The sequence below is a fragment of the Chaetodon trifascialis genome, chromosome 15, assembly GCF_039877785.1.
Source record: "Chaetodon trifascialis isolate fChaTrf1 chromosome 15, fChaTrf1.hap1, whole genome shotgun sequence".
In the NCBI taxonomy this organism is placed as follows: Eukaryota; Metazoa; Chordata; class Actinopteri; order Chaetodontiformes; family Chaetodontidae; genus Chaetodon; species Chaetodon trifascialis.
The window spans coordinates 8,981,074-8,999,503 of record NC_092070.1 but is presented as its reverse complement, the minus strand read 5'-3'; the positions used below and the strand labels follow the sequence as shown (position 1 = coordinate 8,999,503).

At 41.3% G+C, this 18,430-nt stretch overlaps 3 protein-coding genes and 1 non-coding gene across 6 annotated transcripts; 1 reads left to right on the top strand and 3 right to left on the bottom strand.

The window, feature by feature from the left end:
* Positions 1-25: 25 nt before the first annotated feature.
* trnar-ccu (transfer RNA arginine (anticodon CCU)) lies at positions 26-98 on the bottom strand. The gene has a single exon. It is a non-coding gene; the product is annotated as a tRNA-Arg (tRNA).
* Positions 99-277: 179 nt separating this feature from the next.
* Positions 278-6,016, bottom strand: pick1 (protein interacting with prkca 1). The gene is made up of 13 exons (XM_070980637.1): positions 5,879-6,016; positions 5,397-5,455; positions 5,156-5,267; positions 4,914-5,042; positions 3,970-4,036; positions 3,737-3,826; positions 3,601-3,654; positions 3,374-3,436; positions 3,122-3,255; positions 2,823-2,915; positions 2,693-2,743; positions 2,437-2,581; positions 278-1,907 (listed from the first exon to the last, which is right to left on the bottom strand). The coding sequence occupies exons 2-13, from the start codon at positions 5,435-5,437 to the stop codon at positions 1,633-1,635; spliced, it is 1,254 nt and encodes a 417-aa protein (XP_070836738.1). The 5' UTR covers positions 5,438-5,455; positions 5,879-6,016; the 3' UTR covers positions 278-1,632.
* LOC139343154 (galectin-2-like) lies at positions 1,749-8,611 on the top strand. Of its 3 annotated transcripts, XM_070980639.1 has the most exons (8): positions 1,749-1,913; positions 2,273-2,891; positions 4,320-4,549; positions 4,922-5,072; positions 7,176-7,249; positions 7,394-7,473; positions 7,677-7,848; positions 8,056-8,367. In XM_070980639.1, exons 5-8 carry the CDS (start codon positions 7,241-7,243, stop codon positions 8,200-8,202), a joined length of 408 nt encoding a protein of 135 aa, XP_070836740.1. In that variant the 5' UTR covers positions 1,749-1,913; positions 2,273-2,891; positions 4,320-4,549; positions 4,922-5,072; positions 7,176-7,240; the 3' UTR covers positions 8,203-8,367. The 3 variants fall into 3 exon arrangements, with proteins under 3 accessions (XP_070836740.1, XP_070836741.1, XP_070836739.1); XM_070980640.1 differs by lacking the exons at positions 1,749-1,913; positions 2,273-2,891; positions 4,320-4,549 and having other exon boundaries at positions 5,016-5,078; positions 7,181-7,249; XM_070980638.1 differs by lacking the exons at positions 1,749-1,913; positions 2,273-2,891; positions 4,320-4,549; positions 4,922-5,072 and adding an exon at positions 5,397-5,658 and having other exon boundaries at positions 8,056-8,611.
* A 769-nt stretch (positions 8,612-9,380) lies between these two features.
* Positions 9,381-18,230, bottom strand: LOC139343562 (interferon-induced very large GTPase 1-like). Its single transcript, XM_070981285.1, has 6 exons — positions 18,176-18,230; positions 16,356-16,478; positions 16,226-16,260; positions 16,000-16,108; positions 15,446-15,477; positions 9,381-15,342 (listed from the first exon to the last, which is right to left on the bottom strand). The coding sequence occupies exons 2-6, from the start codon at positions 16,435-16,437 to the stop codon at positions 10,537-10,539; spliced, it is 5,064 nt and encodes a 1,687-aa protein (XP_070837386.1). The 5' UTR covers positions 16,438-16,478; positions 18,176-18,230; the 3' UTR covers positions 9,381-10,536.
* Between the last annotated feature and the right edge of the window lie 200 nt (positions 18,231-18,430).

The following is an 18,430-nucleotide window of genomic DNA, read 5'->3' as shown; positions in this document are numbered from 1 at the left end:
GTCACAGTAAGAAGCAAAAATGGCTCACCCCAGATGGGACTCGAACCCACAATCCCTGGCTTAGGAGGCCAGTGCCTTATCCATTAGGCCACTGGGGCTATGCAGCTCTCTGAAGAAAACGTATGGAAATCTGTATGTCATACTTTTTAATAATGTCATATTTAACGGTTGAACGGACACTGCATCAGCGCAATTACTGATGAATCAATTCAGAGCCATGCTAAGTTACAAGATATACACACACACACACACACACACACACACACACACACAATTACAGGTATGTCCTTCTAAAATAGACCAAACACTTTATTATGATTATTTTATGGCATTTCTTTAATGTTCAATACAGTCAATATAATAATGATTTAAATAATCGTGTCAGTCAATATGCAGTAGGTGTCTATGAACTGAAGAAAAATAACATACAGTAACTTCAGAAAAACAAAACAGACGAAAAAATATGTCTGACTCATTTCTGACTGCTCCACAGTGTGATCCGATGTGATGCTGCCCTCAAGTGAATGTTCCAGTAGCAAAATGCACAAAATCATCTCATCCTCTCATACAATAATTAGATTTAATATAATATAGTATCAATCTGGCTCATTACAACTTTTAAATACATTTTGAAAAAGAATAAATAAAGTAGGAACAACAACACAGGTTACAACACCAGAGTTCTGACACTCTTTCCCTTTGTACAAACCTATTTACATGCATCATCGACCTGTTTCCACACAGTGGTAAAGCTCTGTGAGGCTGTGTGTCACTGCTGCTGAGGGGAAGTGAGAGATGCAGGCGAGTGTTACAAGAAAAAACAACATTTCAACCTGAAGCGTGCGGCATGAGCAGGTGAAAGAGACTAAATAAACTTAAAAACAGGCTTTGGTTGTGAAGATTTTGCCAAATACAAGCTCTCCCTCCTAAAGGAGTGTAATATCCACATGATATGCTGCTTTTCTTTGTTACTTATGATAGTAAATGACAAGCGTTTGGGTTTTGGACTGTTTTTGAACAAGATAGGTGAAAATAATCAGTAGATTAATTGATTGCAGCCCTGAACAACACCTTCCCATAGTTTACATTTATCCATCAAGTAACATTTTAGGTAGAAAAAAAAATCCCTGTCCAACACATGACAAGCTTGTAGGATAGAATAAAAAGCAGATATGAAGGTTTAACTTTAACAATGCAGAACACGCACACTGACACGCAGCCCAGACCCATGAAACTTCATTAAGAGCGAAGAAGGCACACCATGTACGCATATAAACTCCACTCTGCAACACTAAACCCCTCCATAACATTCAGATCAGGATAAAGGTGACTTCTGTTTGCTGTGTCTCTCTCCATCAATGACCTGACATGTGGAGGAGAGACACGTCAAACTTTTCTGTGCTAAAATAAAAAAAAAGCTGCTGATTTTAGAGCATCCTGGCAAGGAAATGCCACCGAAATGCCAACATTCAGCATCACAGTGGCACTTTCAGTAGTTTTCCACCATTGTCACAGTAGTGTTATCCATTTCAAATGCCATGCACCCCTGCAAAGACCCCTGCTGGGTGGATTCATTGACATTAATGCAAGTGAAGAACAGTTAGAGGGGTGGTACCAGGCACACGCACGCTCTCATTCATCATCGATCAGTTTCTCAGCGCCGTTCTCTGCTTGTCTGCCTGCGCTGCTTCCTCCTTCCTCTCCGCCTCTTCCTCCTCCTCCCTCCTCCTCATCCTCCTCGTCTCCAGCGTAGGAGGAGAGCGATTGGCTGCTGTAGTTGATCATGGTGCGAGAGAGGTCCACCTCGATGGGGAAGACGTCGGCCTCCTTCAGGACGGCGTAGCACTCATCATAGTAATGCGACATGCCCGAGACGAAGCGCTGCAGCTGGAACACGATGTCCTGGACTGCAGGTGACCAAGAAAAGAGGAAAATATTGACTTACATTACTTACAATTACTTACTTGCATTAGTTTTTTCCAGTTTTTCTGCTCCATATCTGCTTGTTTGTGTGTTTTTGCTGGCTACTTCCTGAGAATGCACTATTCAGTTCCAAGCATTATGGCCTCTCAAGCCGCGTGTTGTTTCACATCACACTAGCATTATCTTGCCCAAACCTGGGTTAGCATATGATACTATCACGATAATCACTGACATGTCTTTAGTTTTGAATTATTTCTAATTGAAACAGTGGACACTATTAACTTCTCTTTTGTGTCTCAAGCATTTACTGTCCCAGCCTTCATCGCTCACATGCTGTTTCAACCACCAGATGGCGATGTGAGCAAAAACCTGTGACTGTGAGCTGCAGACATGGTTCCGTTTATGGTGGACAGAGAGAAACTGATGGCAGCATACCAACAGTGCAAGTTTACACCTGACAGAGTGAGTACCTGAGTAAAAATAGCTGAAAAAACTGTAACATCAACAACTGACCATGTTTCTGATCCAGCAGCTCTATCTTCTCCAGAACGTCCTTCCTCATTTTGGCGAAGCGGGCTCGAGCCTCCTGCCGACAGCGCAGCACCAAACGGTACTCATAGTTACCGGTGCTGACACGATAGAGGGGCTCGCCCATGGCCTGGAGGGGGAAGTACATGATTCACTGCTTCACGTGATGCCAGTAGAAGAGAAATGCAACATTTTCCTGTTTGCAACCTGGAAATCTTGTTTATTCCAAGTGTCAACTCACAATACTGCTGTACTCTTCATCATCCATCTCTTTCACCTTCAGGCAGTATGACTGAAAGACACAAGATACAGTGAACATATTGCAACAGGCTAACAGGCTAACGTGACGGCACAGAGTGCTGCCCCCTTACCAGATACTCAAACTTCACATCCAGGTACTTGCGGATGGTGAGCTTCGTGTCTGGAATGGCCTTATGAAGGTAGGTGTTCAGATCGTGGAGCATCTGCACATAAAAAATATGATTTAGCAGCAGACCGTGATGTCATGAGGTCCGTACATGACAGACAGACGACAGAGCGCATCAGTGTCGGATTAACTTTATATGAATAAAAAAGTGTTTTGTACTTCCATTAATGATGATCATCCCCCACAAGTCTTGCACCATGGCAGCCATTAAAACCTATTTTTCTGTCTGAGCTCTGTACTCACAGGTTTGATGGTCTTCAGCAGCTGAATACCATATTTCTCAATGCTGCGGTGAGCATCAGCAAACTTCACAAAAGCCTCGCTGGCGGCAGCTTGAGGCTCTCGTACCCCGATGACAGAAAACACGTCCCCAAACGCTGAGAGGGGACATTATCCAAAACCAGTCAGATGTATGAGACACTGAAGCTGAGATAAATTGAGATCTATGATGATTATCTTTTGTGTTTTTCTTCTATTTTGATGAAAAGAGCTCACCTCTGTGGGTCTGAGAGAGCTCAAAGAAAGCTCGGAGCAGCCTCTTTGTGTGCTCCATCAGTCCTACAAGCAAACAGAACAAACAAGAGATCGCTCACACAGTGTCACTGAGCAAAACATCCGATGAAAAGTCACCTCAGTTCAGTGATTACTGCTCCACCAAACACAGCTGATGATGAATTCTGAGTTTACCGAAGGCCATTTTTTTTAAACTGGCCATTCTTTACCTTTGTAGAGCTCTGCCGTTTTCTCTAGCTCTTCCAGTCTTTTGACCAGCCCATCTGTAAAGTGAAATGAATCCACATGAGCGGCGCTTCTCTAAATCAACTCAGAAGATCATAACGCTCATAATAATGATCTCACCGTTGCATAGAATAGCTCTACTGAGTCCCAGAGCATCTGCTGTGCCGGAGCTCATGTTCTCCACCAGCCGATGTTTGACTTTTTTCAGCACTGAAACACACAAAATGTATTTAATGCACGCTGCAGTACTGGATACAAGTTGGCGTAACATTACAATAAATAATCCACATGCAGTGAGATGAACAAACAATGAATTAAGTCTGATTTGAGTGTGTGTCTCCTGGAGGGGGTACCTATATCCAGAGACTTCCCCTGCTTCGGGTCTGCCTGCAGTTTGTTGTAGTGGATTGTTGCTTCTTCCTGAGACACAAAGAGACACACAGTTGAATCAACAACAACCAATCATCTGGATATTTTTAAAAGGAGACAATTCCTTCTTATTTAACTTTATAAAGCTCTAAAATTAACAATGAAAATACAAAGTGTAATCCTATTCCTTGTGGTAAAATCAACAGTGTGCTGACTTTTCCCACTTCGTGGTGCAGAGGGTGACGCTCACGTGCAGTATTTGCAGTGAATGAACAACAACTCAATGTAATCCTTTAAATCCGACGCTGGACCCTGCCTTTAATCCATCATACAGGAAGTCATGGAATTTTTGCTGCGAACAATGGACGCCAAAACCAACACAGCCACTCTTCATCGATGACGTGATGCCAAATGCGATGTGCTATTGTCCGGACCTCTTTAGCAGAGCTGAGCAAGCCAGTGAAGTCCCTCTTCTCAACAGTCAAGCGGTGGGTTCGCATCCATAACAATTAAACTGTTGGACTATTCATCGATAAGTCTACAGCCACAGCTGGACGCTAAAATGTGAGTGATGTTTTATTCCTTTTGCATGTTTCTATTCATGTAAATTCATTCAAAGATAGTAGGACTTAGTTTAGTTTGGGTTATTTTCAACTGTCAGTCCAGTAGGACATTTACATAGGAGGGGTTTCTGACATAAACAAAGACAGATTTGAGGCTAAAACCAACCCAGCAGCCACGAAACAAAACAACCTTCATTTGGCAGGCGGCTGGGTTTAATATTTTATCTTAGTCATAAACTTCCTAAACCATTGACAGAGAAGACAAAATCCAGACAGTGTCTCCACAGGATGTAGAGGAGGTCAATAATTAGCCATTCGAGCATATCCTGGTGTTGTTCAGGACTTAATTCCCAGCCTTTGTGTACCTGGACAGCTTGAATCATCTTGGCCACTTCCACTTTAGTCTTTCCCTTCACTGGTTTCCCATTCACGCCTGTGATTTCATCGCCTGCTGCCAGTGTCCCATCCAGAGCGGCTGGAGTGTTATCAAAGACCTGCGAGACAACAGACGCCACATCACAAAGGTACCAGTGCCACAGAGTGTGTAGACATGTAGAAATGTTGTGACAGATTCATAAATACGGCTTTAATCGTGTTCTCTGCCTACCTGGACAATGTAGAGACAAGGACAGTACTGTGCTCCACCACCAATGCTGATCCCAATAAGGTTATTACCGTCTTTCTTCAGACACACAGTACCAGGTACTGTTGGTATCCCACTGATGAGAACAAAACAAGACTTAACTATTTTTAGACTTAACCTTAACAAGTATAGCAATATTTAATTACCTTAAAACAAATAACTGAATGGTGCAGGACATAAAACGGGAAACACAACTATAACTCACAGTTTGTCCTCCTCCAATTCATAGTCCATGTCTGCGAACATTGTGTGACAGTGTCACTCCTGTCAGTGATCACAACAGAAACCATCAGGTTAAATACTGCGTGGCAATCTTTTGGGAAACACTGTATCTATCAATCATTGTGAATGGAGCTCAGAGCAAAGCTTCGCTCGCCTGATCCCACTGCAGTCAGTGAGAGGACGCCAGCTGCTGCAGCTAACAGCTGCTAACTTGCAGTGCATGCTAACTACCCGATGTTGGTCAGGTAAGTAAGTCTATGTGTAACAGTTAACCTAAATATCTGGAGCTATGCGGCAAAAACGACTACTGTTGATTATTCTGTAGTGACGGAAGCCAACAGTAAGAAAACTGCTTGCTAATGCTCGCTTGTTAGCTAGCTGCTAACTAAGCTACTGTAGGCTATTGACAGGTGCAACAGCAAATTTCTCCTGATAAGAACCGTTAATACGCCGTAAATGATTTACCTTTATTAGAATATGAACCGGTTTCTCATACAAATGTCCTCGGTATGCATAAAAAGCAAAATGTATTTTAAAATCGTTTGGTAGAAATTGTCTTTATTTCTGGGTCCACTGACAGCGCTTCTGTTTACTTTATTTTGTCATTTCCGGCAGCGGAGCGGAAGTTGTTGAGTAAGATTAACATTTATATATATGTACTTTGGTTTCAAGTGGGCCCAGTTAGAAACACAATTCAGCGCGACTCCTACAGCCAAATACGGACATTATGTGTTGATGTCCACTTTGTTAGAAACCAATATAAAGCTCACGTAATGGCTTCCCAAATAGCATCCAACGTACTTATAATCACGTTTTTTTTTTTTTTTTTTCCTTTACTGCCCCCGGTGCTCAAAGCTAGGGACTGCAACATATTAAATACGTCCACCACCGTCAATGTAGACAAGAAACCGTACTAATACTTCCGGTAAGTACGTTCAAATGGCTGTGATCAGTCAAGAGAAGTTCAGAAATCAAGTAACCGAAATTGTCATAAAAATTATCACACAATAATATTAACAACCATGAATCAACAGCTGTCACAAGTCTTCTGACAATTAGAATTTAATTTAATGCAGCGTCATTCAATAATCAGAAAAAGTCTTGATTTACCCTAAAACTTTTTATTAAAATCGTATTGATTGCAAATAATAAGTTGGGTCCTACAAAAACGCTACAGCAGGTTCCTCCTTGAGTTTCCAATCAGACAGTCACTGAAACTGACATGGAGCAAACTCACACAGTAAATGAATGAATGAATGAATGAATGACAAATGAAGGCATGAACTAGCTGTCAAATTCATTAAATGCCAGTTCAGGACACAGACAGCTTAAAATAATCATGTATATATTGTCTTTTTAAAGATCAATCATCACAGTGTTCTTTCACTCATTGGATCAATAGGCTGGTTAATACCACAGGTACAGTGTGTCCCTGTGGGAGGTGTTTTTGCTCCAGTGTCATCAGTCATGACTTGCAGACCCTCAATGTACTCAATGGCTCCCAATCTAAAAAATATTTAAATAGCCCCTGGCAGAGGAGTTTGCTCTAACCCTTCATAACGTCACTGTCACAACCTGTTCCATTATCAAGGAGTTCAACAGCAGTGATTAAACAGAGCGGGGCCTCTGCACTGAGTAGGCTGCTTGATAAACACGATGATGAAGGTGGTGGCTGTTTAAAGTCCTTTTACTGACTCTTTTGTGCTCTACACCATAAATTAGGTGAACTCCACAGTCACACTACCTGCTGCTTGTCTTCCAGGACAGGAGACTGAGCCGAGACCTTCGTCCTACGCCTTCCATTAGCTGCATGACTGTTCAGTCAGAATGAGCATGGTGAGATAAACTGCTTTGTTTCTTCGCTGCACATGGACAAATGATGGATTTGGAACTTGTTGAATGGGCATATAATCAATATTTGATTGCTCTGCTACCATCATGGCTGACAGTAACCTTCATTTTCTGACAAAATTCTTTCAGCAACTTGAGCTGAAGAATGTGAGTCTGAGGGCTGGAGATCAGCTGAAAGTAAAGGGGATAATTCTGCACGATGCTGATCGGTGAGATCACCAAACACGTGATGTTTATTTCAGATTAGCTTCTTAGCTGAATAGAATGATACAGTGCTGTCTGTGTGGATGGATTCTAGTTTACTGCTGCATGAAAAATAATACTTTCACTTTTAGAAATAGCCTGGCTTAGCAGACATCTCAATATTATACTGATAACTGTACTGTAACTGTATGATCTCTGATCCACTCAGGTTCCAGATCGACCTCGGCTGCAGCGAAGACAACCTGGCGCTACACTTCAACCCTCGTTTTCATGATGATGCCGATGGAGCTGTTCTTGTTTGCAACTCAAAGACTGATGGTTGTTGGGGAGATGAGAAACGGGACATACACAACCCCCTGCAGAGGGGCTCAGATGTCAAGGTGAGAGAACTTCACTGAAGAAAGTGAAGATGTTTGTATTGTGGGAAAGAAAAACTGGAAGGTTTAGCGAGGAGTTTTTCAAAGTTTTAAGGATCAGTTCACTCAAATCACAAGAAATCTTCTCACTCACTCACCCCCAGTGGGAGGTAGGGTCTGACGAAGACATTTTCTACTAAAAATGAAAATATTTGATCTTTTCTATCTCAGATTGTGTTGAAGCTGACTGGAGACATGTTTGAAGTGGAGCTTCCCGATGGACAGGAAGTCCAGTTTCCCAACCGTGAAAGCTTGGACGTCATCAGCTACATCAGGATCGCAGGGGACTTCAAACTGACCTCCTTGAAGATCTGCTAAGAGACATACCTGCTGTAGCACGCGCATGCTGTGTTTATCGGTTTGGTGACTTGAGAATGGGTCAGTTATTGTAATATTAAGCATGAAGAAGTCTTCAGTACTTTGGAAATGTATCTTTATTTAAAAGTGTCCTGTTGTACACAAGAATATAAACCATTTAAATTCAAATAATCTGGTTTTGTTGTCTTTGAGTGGTTGGGGCTTAATCCTGGCTTGGAAAAAATACTTCCCACAAGCAGTAACACTGGCTGAAAACCAGCAGTCTGCTCTTTTACTGCACAGCAGACTGATGACACCTGTGAGGGGTTTTCATTTATATTGATGGTTCAGAGAATCAAAGAGGCCATTGAAATTATGCCTGTGTATCATCACTTCATTCAAAACTAAGAGCATTAAAAACAGAAAGTTCAAAGACGTCTTCTCATTAATCTTGAAGTGTGAAACAGCATCAAAAAGAATAACAAAACCAGCCGTGCCAACTGATGAGCAATGTGCAATAAAAAATATCAGATCTTTCATTTGAAATTAAAAACTATTGGACTATTTTGACCAGATGATGCAGCAGAAAACTTGGAAGCTATACCATCTTTTCTTGAACAGTGAGCCAAAGAGTTGAACAGTCATCAGATGGCTTTCAGTACTTGTTAAAGGTAACTATGAAATAAGTTAATGACCAAGTATGCACCATCAGTCATCTACAAACAGGTGCGTTTTTCTACAAACAGTACAGGCTATGCAGGAAAACAAGTTATTTTTTTTCCATGTATTTCCTGTGTTTCATCTTTGTTTTCTTCATCATTGTGTCTTTATTAATTGATAATGAACTCTTAATTTCATCATTCATAACACATTAACCTGCTCACTCTGTATATAAGCACCCAGATTACTACCAGTATTCATCTGTGCATGTTGTTTTACAGGAAACTGATTTGTGAGTTGTGAAGAAGTACTGTGATTTTCAGCTGGGCGATAGAATTTCTGAAGAACTACAGGAAGCTAAATTAAAACTGGACAGCCTGTTGATTAAGAAAGTGGAGGATTTCAAACATAACTCTAATGCAAATAAATCAGGCAGACATCTGACCGCCTTAATAAAGAAAGTTTTAAAAAGGCAACTTATAGTTCTAAGAGATGAAACATCAAACAGAGCCAACACGAATAACCAGGCCATAAATGATGAGTTTAGATCATTTTATGTAAAGTTATATACATCAGAAATAAAAGACCAGGACCCTCTCCCCTTCTTAAATTCAATCAACCTTAAATGCCTTTCTCCTGAACAAATTGACGATTTCAGCAAGGACATCTCCAACTTAGAAATACTATCTGCTAGTAAGAATTTTCCCCTCAAAAAAGCTCTGGGAATGGACGGTTTTCCTACAGAATTTTATATCATTTTCTGGGCAAAAATTGATTCCTTCTTCACAGAAGTGGTGAATTCAGTGCAAAAAAAACAAAAAAAACAAGAATCTTCCAGAAACAATGTACCAAGTGACTATATCTGCTATACCAAAACCAGGTAAAGATTTTTCATAGAATAGAATGGTCTTACTTGTTTAAGGTATTAGAGGTATACAACTTTCCAGTTAGTTTTACAAATATGATTTGCACCCTGTATAGGGCTCCTAAGGCATATGTGTACACAGATGAAATTCTAACAAAACCTTTGTCATTAACTATTCATCATCATTGTTTGCATTGGCAATTGAAGCCTTGGCTCAAAAAACTAGGGAGACAAAAGAAATTAGAGGTATTGAGATCAGAAAGAAACAGTTTAAACTGAGCTTATTTGCAGATGATTTATTACTTTATTCAAGCAACGCAATCACCTCAGTTCCACATGTAATGAAAATAATCACAATCACAACATGCAGTTACACTGGGATATATGGATTACAGGTGGAATTCAGAAGTTATCAGATGTCATAAATAATCACACTGTAGTACCTTTCAGCGAATTAAAGAGTAAATATAACCTAAAAGACACAGAATTATTTAGGTATATTCAACTGAAAACTGGATTACTCACAATTTTGACTTAGGAAAGAATACCAGCCAGGAAATATCCAATATCTGATGCAAAAATGTCAAAAAAAAGAGACTGATTGGTTCTATGTACAATTTACTGATAAGCAAGGAAAACAGCCATATTCTATTAGAGAATATATACAATAAGTGGACTGAAGACCTAGGTGTTGATGTTAAAGACAAATGTAAAGAATGCTTGTCACTAACATACAAATTAACCACTCATGAAAAAATAAAATAAAATTCTACTAAAAAAAAAAAGATTTTCAGCTGGGCTGTGGTTGTATTGGCTCACTCACAGACTCTCTACATTTCATCCAGACTTTTAATAGCGTCATCTTTAGAGACTTCTCTCCACTGTGTGGGAATTTCACCTCCGTCCTGGAATCTTAAATTATAGTGATCTTCCAGCTGCTTCTGAAATCGACACACAAACCAGATCCAATATTTCAGCTTGGACTCATCATGGGTAATTCTCCAGTTAGCATACCTTGGCCCAGCAGTTCGGTACTGTTTGTATCGAATGAGCTTTTCTGGATGTTTGGAATCTGGAATGAAACTTCTGTCACTTGCAACACTCGTTGTGCAGAAGTCAATGCACAGTTCCACTGAGTTGATGACGTGCACACCGTTGACTGCAGCAGGTCGATGAAAAGGCACGCTGTGGTCATCAGGGCTGTGATCGTCCATGGTGTTGGTACACACTGCTGCACAGAATGGACACGTTACCCAGCAGCACTTACACAGCTGCTCGATGAGGATTTCATCAGGCTTCATCCTGAATTCCTTCATCTTATCCAATGAGATTCTGCTCATCTCCTCTGTGATGGATGCAAGGCCTTTCTCCATCTCCTCTTTAAGAAAGTCGAAATTGTTTATGTCACTGAAGTTTTGACAGCAAACGGCGAATGTCAGCTCATCTTTGAGCAAACTGGAAAATTCCTCCATCCACATGTCTATGCCTCCGCACTTGGTTTTGGTTTTCTCTGTCGCAGCAAGTAAAGCTTGACTCACAAGTTTTTTGATGTGGTCAATGTTTTTCTGGAGTATGCTCTGTGCTTCATCTGTGTTTTCTCTGAAGATGTATTTCTGTGCTGTCTCTTTGTTTTTTTTAAAGATGTATTTCTGTGCTGTCTCTTTGTTTTCTTTAAAGATGTAGTTCTCTGCTGTCTCCTTTATGAAAGTCTCTACTTGCCTCCTTGGGTGTCTGATGTAGGTGATAAAACCATCAAAGTCCTCTTTCTTTGCAAGTGACTTCAACATGTTTTTCTCTAAGTCCAGTCTGTTCCCGTTGAATTCTGGGAGATTGCACTTCATTTGTCTGGCAAGATCAATGGCGGTCTTGTTGCAGACCACCTCAACAGCAGAACTCTTCAGCTTTTCACAGATCAGTTGTCTGAGCACAACAGCAGATGAGCTTCCTTTGCAGAAGCTTTTGAAAATCTCATAATGCTGTATTTTCTTGCTTTCTATATAACTCCGTGCGTTGTTCGTTTGGAATTTCTTGTGGGACTCTGACAGCCAACCCCCTGCTCTGTCAAATATATACAGCAAGAGATCAACTAAAAAGGTCTTCTTCAGAGTGTATTTCCGCTTTGACTCAAATTCTGACACTTTTTCTTTGACATTGTTCGCCACTTCCTGCAAGTAAGCTGATCTGTAGCCCCTTGTCACTACAGGTTTGCTCTTAATCGTATCAAGGGACTGTTTTTCAACCTCGTCGATGAGGGATCTGATCAGCTGTTGTTCTTCATGCCGTAAATGGGGCCTAACCTTTTCCATCACGAGTTCAGTCAATTTGGCTGAAAGGCTCTTGGTGTGAGTTACGTAATGCTTGTAATCGCCAACTTCTGATATGTTTTTGTAGCTGCCACTGCTTCTGGATTCACCGATGAGAGACCACTCAACACCGAGCTCTTGAAGGATAGCAGTCTGATCTTCTTCATAGTCGATGTGCTCAATAGGTTTCACACCTGCAATTAACTCGGTAACCCAGGAGTTCCAAACAGAGTTGAACTGCTTCTCAAGTTCCTCTTCATCTTCTGCCTTGTCTTTTAACTGATGAGCAAGTTCTTTGCTCTTCTGCAGCAGCTTGTTCTCAAACTCTGTCTTCTTATCATCAAGCTTTTCACAAGCACTGCTCTGCTCATCCAGTTTTCTTTTAACTCCTTTTGCAAGTTCATCATGAAACTCCTCGATTTTGATTTCAAATTGGCCTCGCCACTGAACCAATATTTCTTTATCATTGTTGTCATCAAAGTAAGTTGCCATTTCTTTTTTGATCTCTCCATAGGTTTTGTTCATTTCTTGAAAAATATAACTGAGCTCAACCTTGTCAAGTTTTCCATTTTCAATTCTGGTATAAAGCTGGTTTTCAATGGTCAGCATGCTGCTCCTCAGGGCCCATGTCCAGTTCCCATACTGGACCTCCAGTTTTCTGTACACTGCAATTTCGAGTGTATTTTTGAAACTGAAAACAAAGTGTTCGTTCATCAGAGCATTCCACAGGTCCTGGATTTTGCTTTCGAACTGTGAGAGAGTAATCCCAGGAGACTGCGAAGCTTTAGAAAGGATGAAGTTCTTCAGCTCTTGGACGCTCTCACTGTACCCTGGGTTCGGAGGAGCCATAGGTGGACTTCCCTCCCACAGTTGGGCAAAGTACTTAACATCGTTTTGCACATCAAATGCAATGACGTCACTGAAGCACTGAGCATCACAACCCTCCTCTTTTGCAGCCAGTTGGACCATCTTGTCCAGTTTCTCCTGCAGCCGTCTCTTTCCATCCATGTTTTTCTCTGCAGCTGCAACATCTGTAACATTCTGGTGAACGAACACACAACTTGGAGAAAGTTTCACTTTCTTCATCCTCATGAAAGCCTGAACAACAATCTGCAGAACATCTTGCATCTCAGCTGGATTCTCACCAAAGATGTTGATCAATGTCATGTTTCCCAGACCAATAACAAATGTTGCCAGTTCATTGTCGTGGTTTAGGGTGGTGTTACCTGCCAGCTCGAGAGCACGCAGTCCTTCAGTGTCCACCACCAGAATGTAGTCAAACTTAAAGTCCTTCTTGATCTCCTCTGACACTCTGACCAGCTGCATGAAGGCACCCTTGGTGCACCTGCCAGCACTCACTGCAAACTGTAATCCAAACATGGCATTCAGCATTGTTGATTTTCCACTGCTTTGTACACCTAAAACTGACAAAACAAAAACTCTCTTGTCGCCCAATTTCTGAATGACTTCATTTAAAAGACTAGAGATCCATGTTACAGGCACATGACCTGCATCGCCATCCATCAACTCCATTGGCTGTCCTGATACCATCAGCTCTGCAGCCAGTGCTGGGTATCTGGACCAGTCAGTCTGCCCCAACTTTGGTTGTTTCTTCAGAGATGCATGAGCTTCATAGATCTGTCCCATTTCTCTAAAGATGTGTTCCAAGCCAAAGGTTGCTGCCTGTAGTTTTGCTGATATTTGATCCAGCTCATGTTGCTTGCTTTGTAGCTGATCAGATTTGTTATGCTTCTTCTTCAAAGCCAAGACCTCAGACCACTTTTCGTCATATTTTTGCAGAATTAAACAGAGGTCATCTGTGGAGAGGGCATCTATTAAGATCTGAGTCCATTTCAGGAAATACTCTTTCTCTGTTGAAGACAAAGATGAGAGGCTTTCAATGAATGACTTCATCAACTGACTACAGGAAGCACTGCATTGATCTTGGCGTATTTTGATCAGTTTCTGTTGCTTTTCACATTTCTCCTTCTCAATGTGTCCTTTGAGGTGATGCAATTCTTTGTTTATGATGCACCACTTGTGCCACAGTTGGCCTTGACAAGGGAGAAATTTATCTTTTATCTTTGAAACATCCATCCCAGAAAGCAAATGTACTGTTTTCATTGCAGCAGATTTCCCTTTTTGGCAGAGTTTGTTGCTTTCATCCACTCGGACTCCAGAGACCTCGGCCATGGTTTCCAGCTGGAAGGATGCATGTGGTCCGGACAAAATGTTTCTGATGATTCCTTTCAATTCATCAGAGATACTTGACTGGCTGCTGTCCTTTAGACCTATTTTGTATTTTCCCTCTTTCATTTGAATCGCACCACAATCATTATCAGCAATGAGAATAATGAGAGGCTTCTGAGACTTGAAAAGGGCCGAGATGACTCCTGCACTGCTCTGGCTTTTTTCTAGAGTTGGTACAAGAACAACACAGACTGAAGATTTTTCAATCAGTATGTCACGCTGTTTTTTAAACAGGAGAGCATCACCATGAAGATTACAGAAGGCAACACAGTCAGTGAAGGCATCATTGAGTTTTCCAGCAGGGCAATACCAGGCAATCTCCGCCACCCTGTCCATCAAATAACGAGACTTGGTGCTGCCGGGGCAGTTTCTGTGGAAGAAGGTGTTGTGACGCTCGTTGATCAAAGTGTTCATCAGCTGAGATTTTGACAGTGACAGTGAGCCCAGACGGAGAAATAACACCATGGCTGTCTCAGCCTCGCAGATGGGCATGTTCTTCATGGTGACGATGTTTGAATTATCTCTGATTTGAGTTATCTTCCATGTTTTTCTTATTTGTCTGAATGTCCACAGAGGACAGTCAATATCCTCTGTGACCAGGTCAGGAACAAGCATCGGTAAGGCGTACTGACATTGTGATAGCTTTGTGATCATGTTCTGCTTAAAAAAGCTGTCTGAGCAGTGAAATACTGCCATTTGAACATCCATAGGATGGACGTGAGTCTGTTTTGACTGATGAGAGTCTACACGGGTGCTAAAAAGGGCGTCTAAGTCACTGTCATCTGTCTCAGGGGTGTTAAACACTGGAACAGGCGTTGAATAGCTACCTGCAGCACTGTCTTGTCTTACAGGAATATACCTGCCTCTGTAGTCTAACATCATCAGCCTCTGAAGAAAAGTATCAGCTAGATCTTTCTCACATGTGTCCTGGTCCTGTTTCACAGGTGGACCCACTTTAAGAAAATCTGCTGGTGAAAACTTGTGTTTATGTTTGTCTTGAAGGTGAAGTCTGCCAAGCAGCGTTTCAGTTTCTCTTTGATATTGTGTCTTCCTGTTGATCTCTTCAGCTCTCTTCATTGGCTGCTGTAAACATGTAAATAAGCACACACTGTATGTAAATCATAACATAATACAATATGATACAAAGTAAATAGGGCTGAAGTTCTCATGAATTAAATTTTCTTACCTTGTTTCCACTCATATCCATATGTAAGGTACCTGCAGCAGAATAATGAACTTTGTAATAAGAGGGCCACAAAAAATGATGAGATGTTAAAAATGTTTTTTTCTTACAAAACATTTAGAATGTTATAATCTTCTATCTTTCATCTGCACTTTCACATTTTTCATCGGGCTCATGAGTCACAACTGTCATTAAATAAGCAAGTGATCCTCTCCCAAGAGCTTTTTCTAACCACTGCACTCCTGAGCTGTACAGGCTGTTCTGAAGCCCATACGGTAAGAGTTAAACAAAGGCATGAATTTCCTGATTCAACAGGAGTTTGCAGATGTTTTCCCTACCAAGAATGTTAATGACAGAGATGTGCTGACCACACAAATCATACAGTTTGAATGAAAACTGTTCTGCAGTTTTTAGGCATCACTGAAACAAAATAAATGGAAACTAACATCACAACATCATAATGCAGAGATCATTAAAACAAAGCTAGACAGAATATCCAAAACTCATATATGATCTATAAAATCTGCTTTATAGTCAGTTCTTGATTGAAATGTTACCTTGCCGGTTGGTTGCAGGTGGTACAGACTTGATTTCAGACTCTCCACTTGTGCTTTCATTGTTCTTCTCTGAGTGGTGAGCTTCACCAGCTTCATTCACTGGACCACACTGAGAAAATGTTACTCAACAGTTAGTTCTCCTCATATAAAATAAGAGCAAGGTACAAAACAAAGTGCAGCGGTGAGATAATGATGACTAATAAAGGTGAAAAGTTCTTGCCTTTACCTCGGCATTGGCTTCACTCTCCTCCATCTCATCCTCTGCAGGGCGTGTAGGACAGAGCAGAATACACAGCATCAGCATACATTAGTGACCATTCTTTATGAAAGATCATTTACTCAAAATGTTAGACGACCTTTGTCATTGGGTGTGAGACATTCGGCTTCAGACCCTCCTCCCCCTCCTGCTGCTGTGTTGTCGTGGTTGTCTGCCTCCATCTTATCTGCTCTTCATCCTCACAGAGTCATAAGACAAAGCCCTACAGACAAACACCAAACACAACAATTAACTAGTGCTGCTAATGCACATTACTATTCAAGCTGAGTAAATTATTTGATAAAAGAAATAAAAGTAGCACATCTAACACATAAAACATGTTGTTGAACAGCCTGATGATTGACCTGCAGGTGAAATGTTTGAGGTTTTTAGTCAGTGGGACTTAAGAGGGTGTGACAAACTTCATGCATCCATTTGAAACGTGGAGGAGTATATTTAGGCACGTTCAGCATAAAATGCAAGTAGGGTGTTTGGGCGCCCCCTGTACAGAAGGCAACGTGGGATGCGGGTGCACGTCGATGATCGATGGTCACACTCGTATGCACCAATCCTAACTTGTAGCATACCAGAATAAGGGGAGAAACTCAGCTAAAAGCCTCTACCAAGCATTGCCACCCAAACGAAACACCATCCATACTGCAATAAATGATATGGGCATATCACGAAAACACGAAAATAGTTTAGGTCCACTTTACAGCGCCTCCAGCATTCACCACTTTATACAAGCCGCAAAAGCCTGACATCCTATGAAAGCGGAGAGTCTGACGAACACAGCGATGTCTGCCTCCTCACTGTGCGACGAAAACTCGGCGAGCCAGCAGCCAAACAGTATCAGAAAAATATTTCTCAAAATCATACAGTAGGTCTTACATTTGCTGTTTTGTGGTCTAAAGTTATATTCCCGCTCGAAAAAACGCTGCTACTATCTACTCCTTTGACTCTGTGTTAGTTTGAGATCGACCGCGAGGGTCCTGGTTGTCTACATAGAGAGGAGGGGGGTTTTAGAGTGAGGGGAGCGCTCACATCAAATATACAATCTTTGGGCTTACTTCCTTCTGTATCGTCATTGGTGTTTCTATGGTGAACTTGGGTCCTGCACAATGGGGCGGAGGGAGGGGAAGGGCGGGGGCTACTGACTGCGGTAAGTGAGCAGCTCACGAGTAGGCAGAGCGGTCACAGAGGACCCTGCTGAGCAGCCCGAGGTGTATTTTACTGTTTTATTTGCATTTTATCCTTTTATGAGAACTAAAAACAACAGCAAACAGAAGAACGGTCCTCACAGAGAAGACTGTTAGTGAGCCTGCAACGAGATAACGGTATTCCGCTAAGATGCGCTCAGACCAGCGCCTGTGTGAAAACATCCGTAAAACTGCTCAGGTTCATTATTTTGGCATGTACTTTTGCACAGTTACTCATCAGATACGACTTAACGAATTCATAGATGAATTTGGCCATTATTACATGATTTAAAGGTGTTTTTTTTTTTCATCAAAATAATGTTTTTTGGCGGATAAATAATTAAAAATTTCTACTGTGTTCAAGATGAATTTACTCTGACGCAGTAACGCATATCTTGATTCTGACTTCTGTAGTAATCTCACAGGTCTTAGTTTTCTTTTGAGACCTCAAGATTATTCATACAGCCCTTGTAGTTGTGAAGATATACTTTATTTGTTTTGGGTAGGTCATTTCGGATAGGAGGTAAACAAAACAGGCCTGGTATTGAAGAGGTTAAACTGCAGTCAGTTGTAGAATTAGAGTAAAGGGATAACAATTAAAATTCAAAAACTGACACCTGTTTTGATCGGTAGCTTGCCTGCATGATATGTAGTCCAATGATCAAATGTCCTGACCACACATTCACTCATGACAAAGATTAAAATAAATGAAACATCTCACCTTTTGTCGTGTGTCCTGAGCTCTGCCTGATCTGTGACAATGCGGCTGCCTTGTCAGAAATCCCTGCAGACCCACTTTATATATGAGATCAGACCCCTCCCACATGCTCTTAACTCTGTGATGTCACAGATGTGAAGAATTGAGATTCTCTTCATCCACGTGACTTCTCAGAAATGTTAAAAAGAAAACTGAAAGTGAAAGCACTTTGTTTCCTTGTTAGGCTTAAAGCTCACATTACCCACACAGTACAGTACA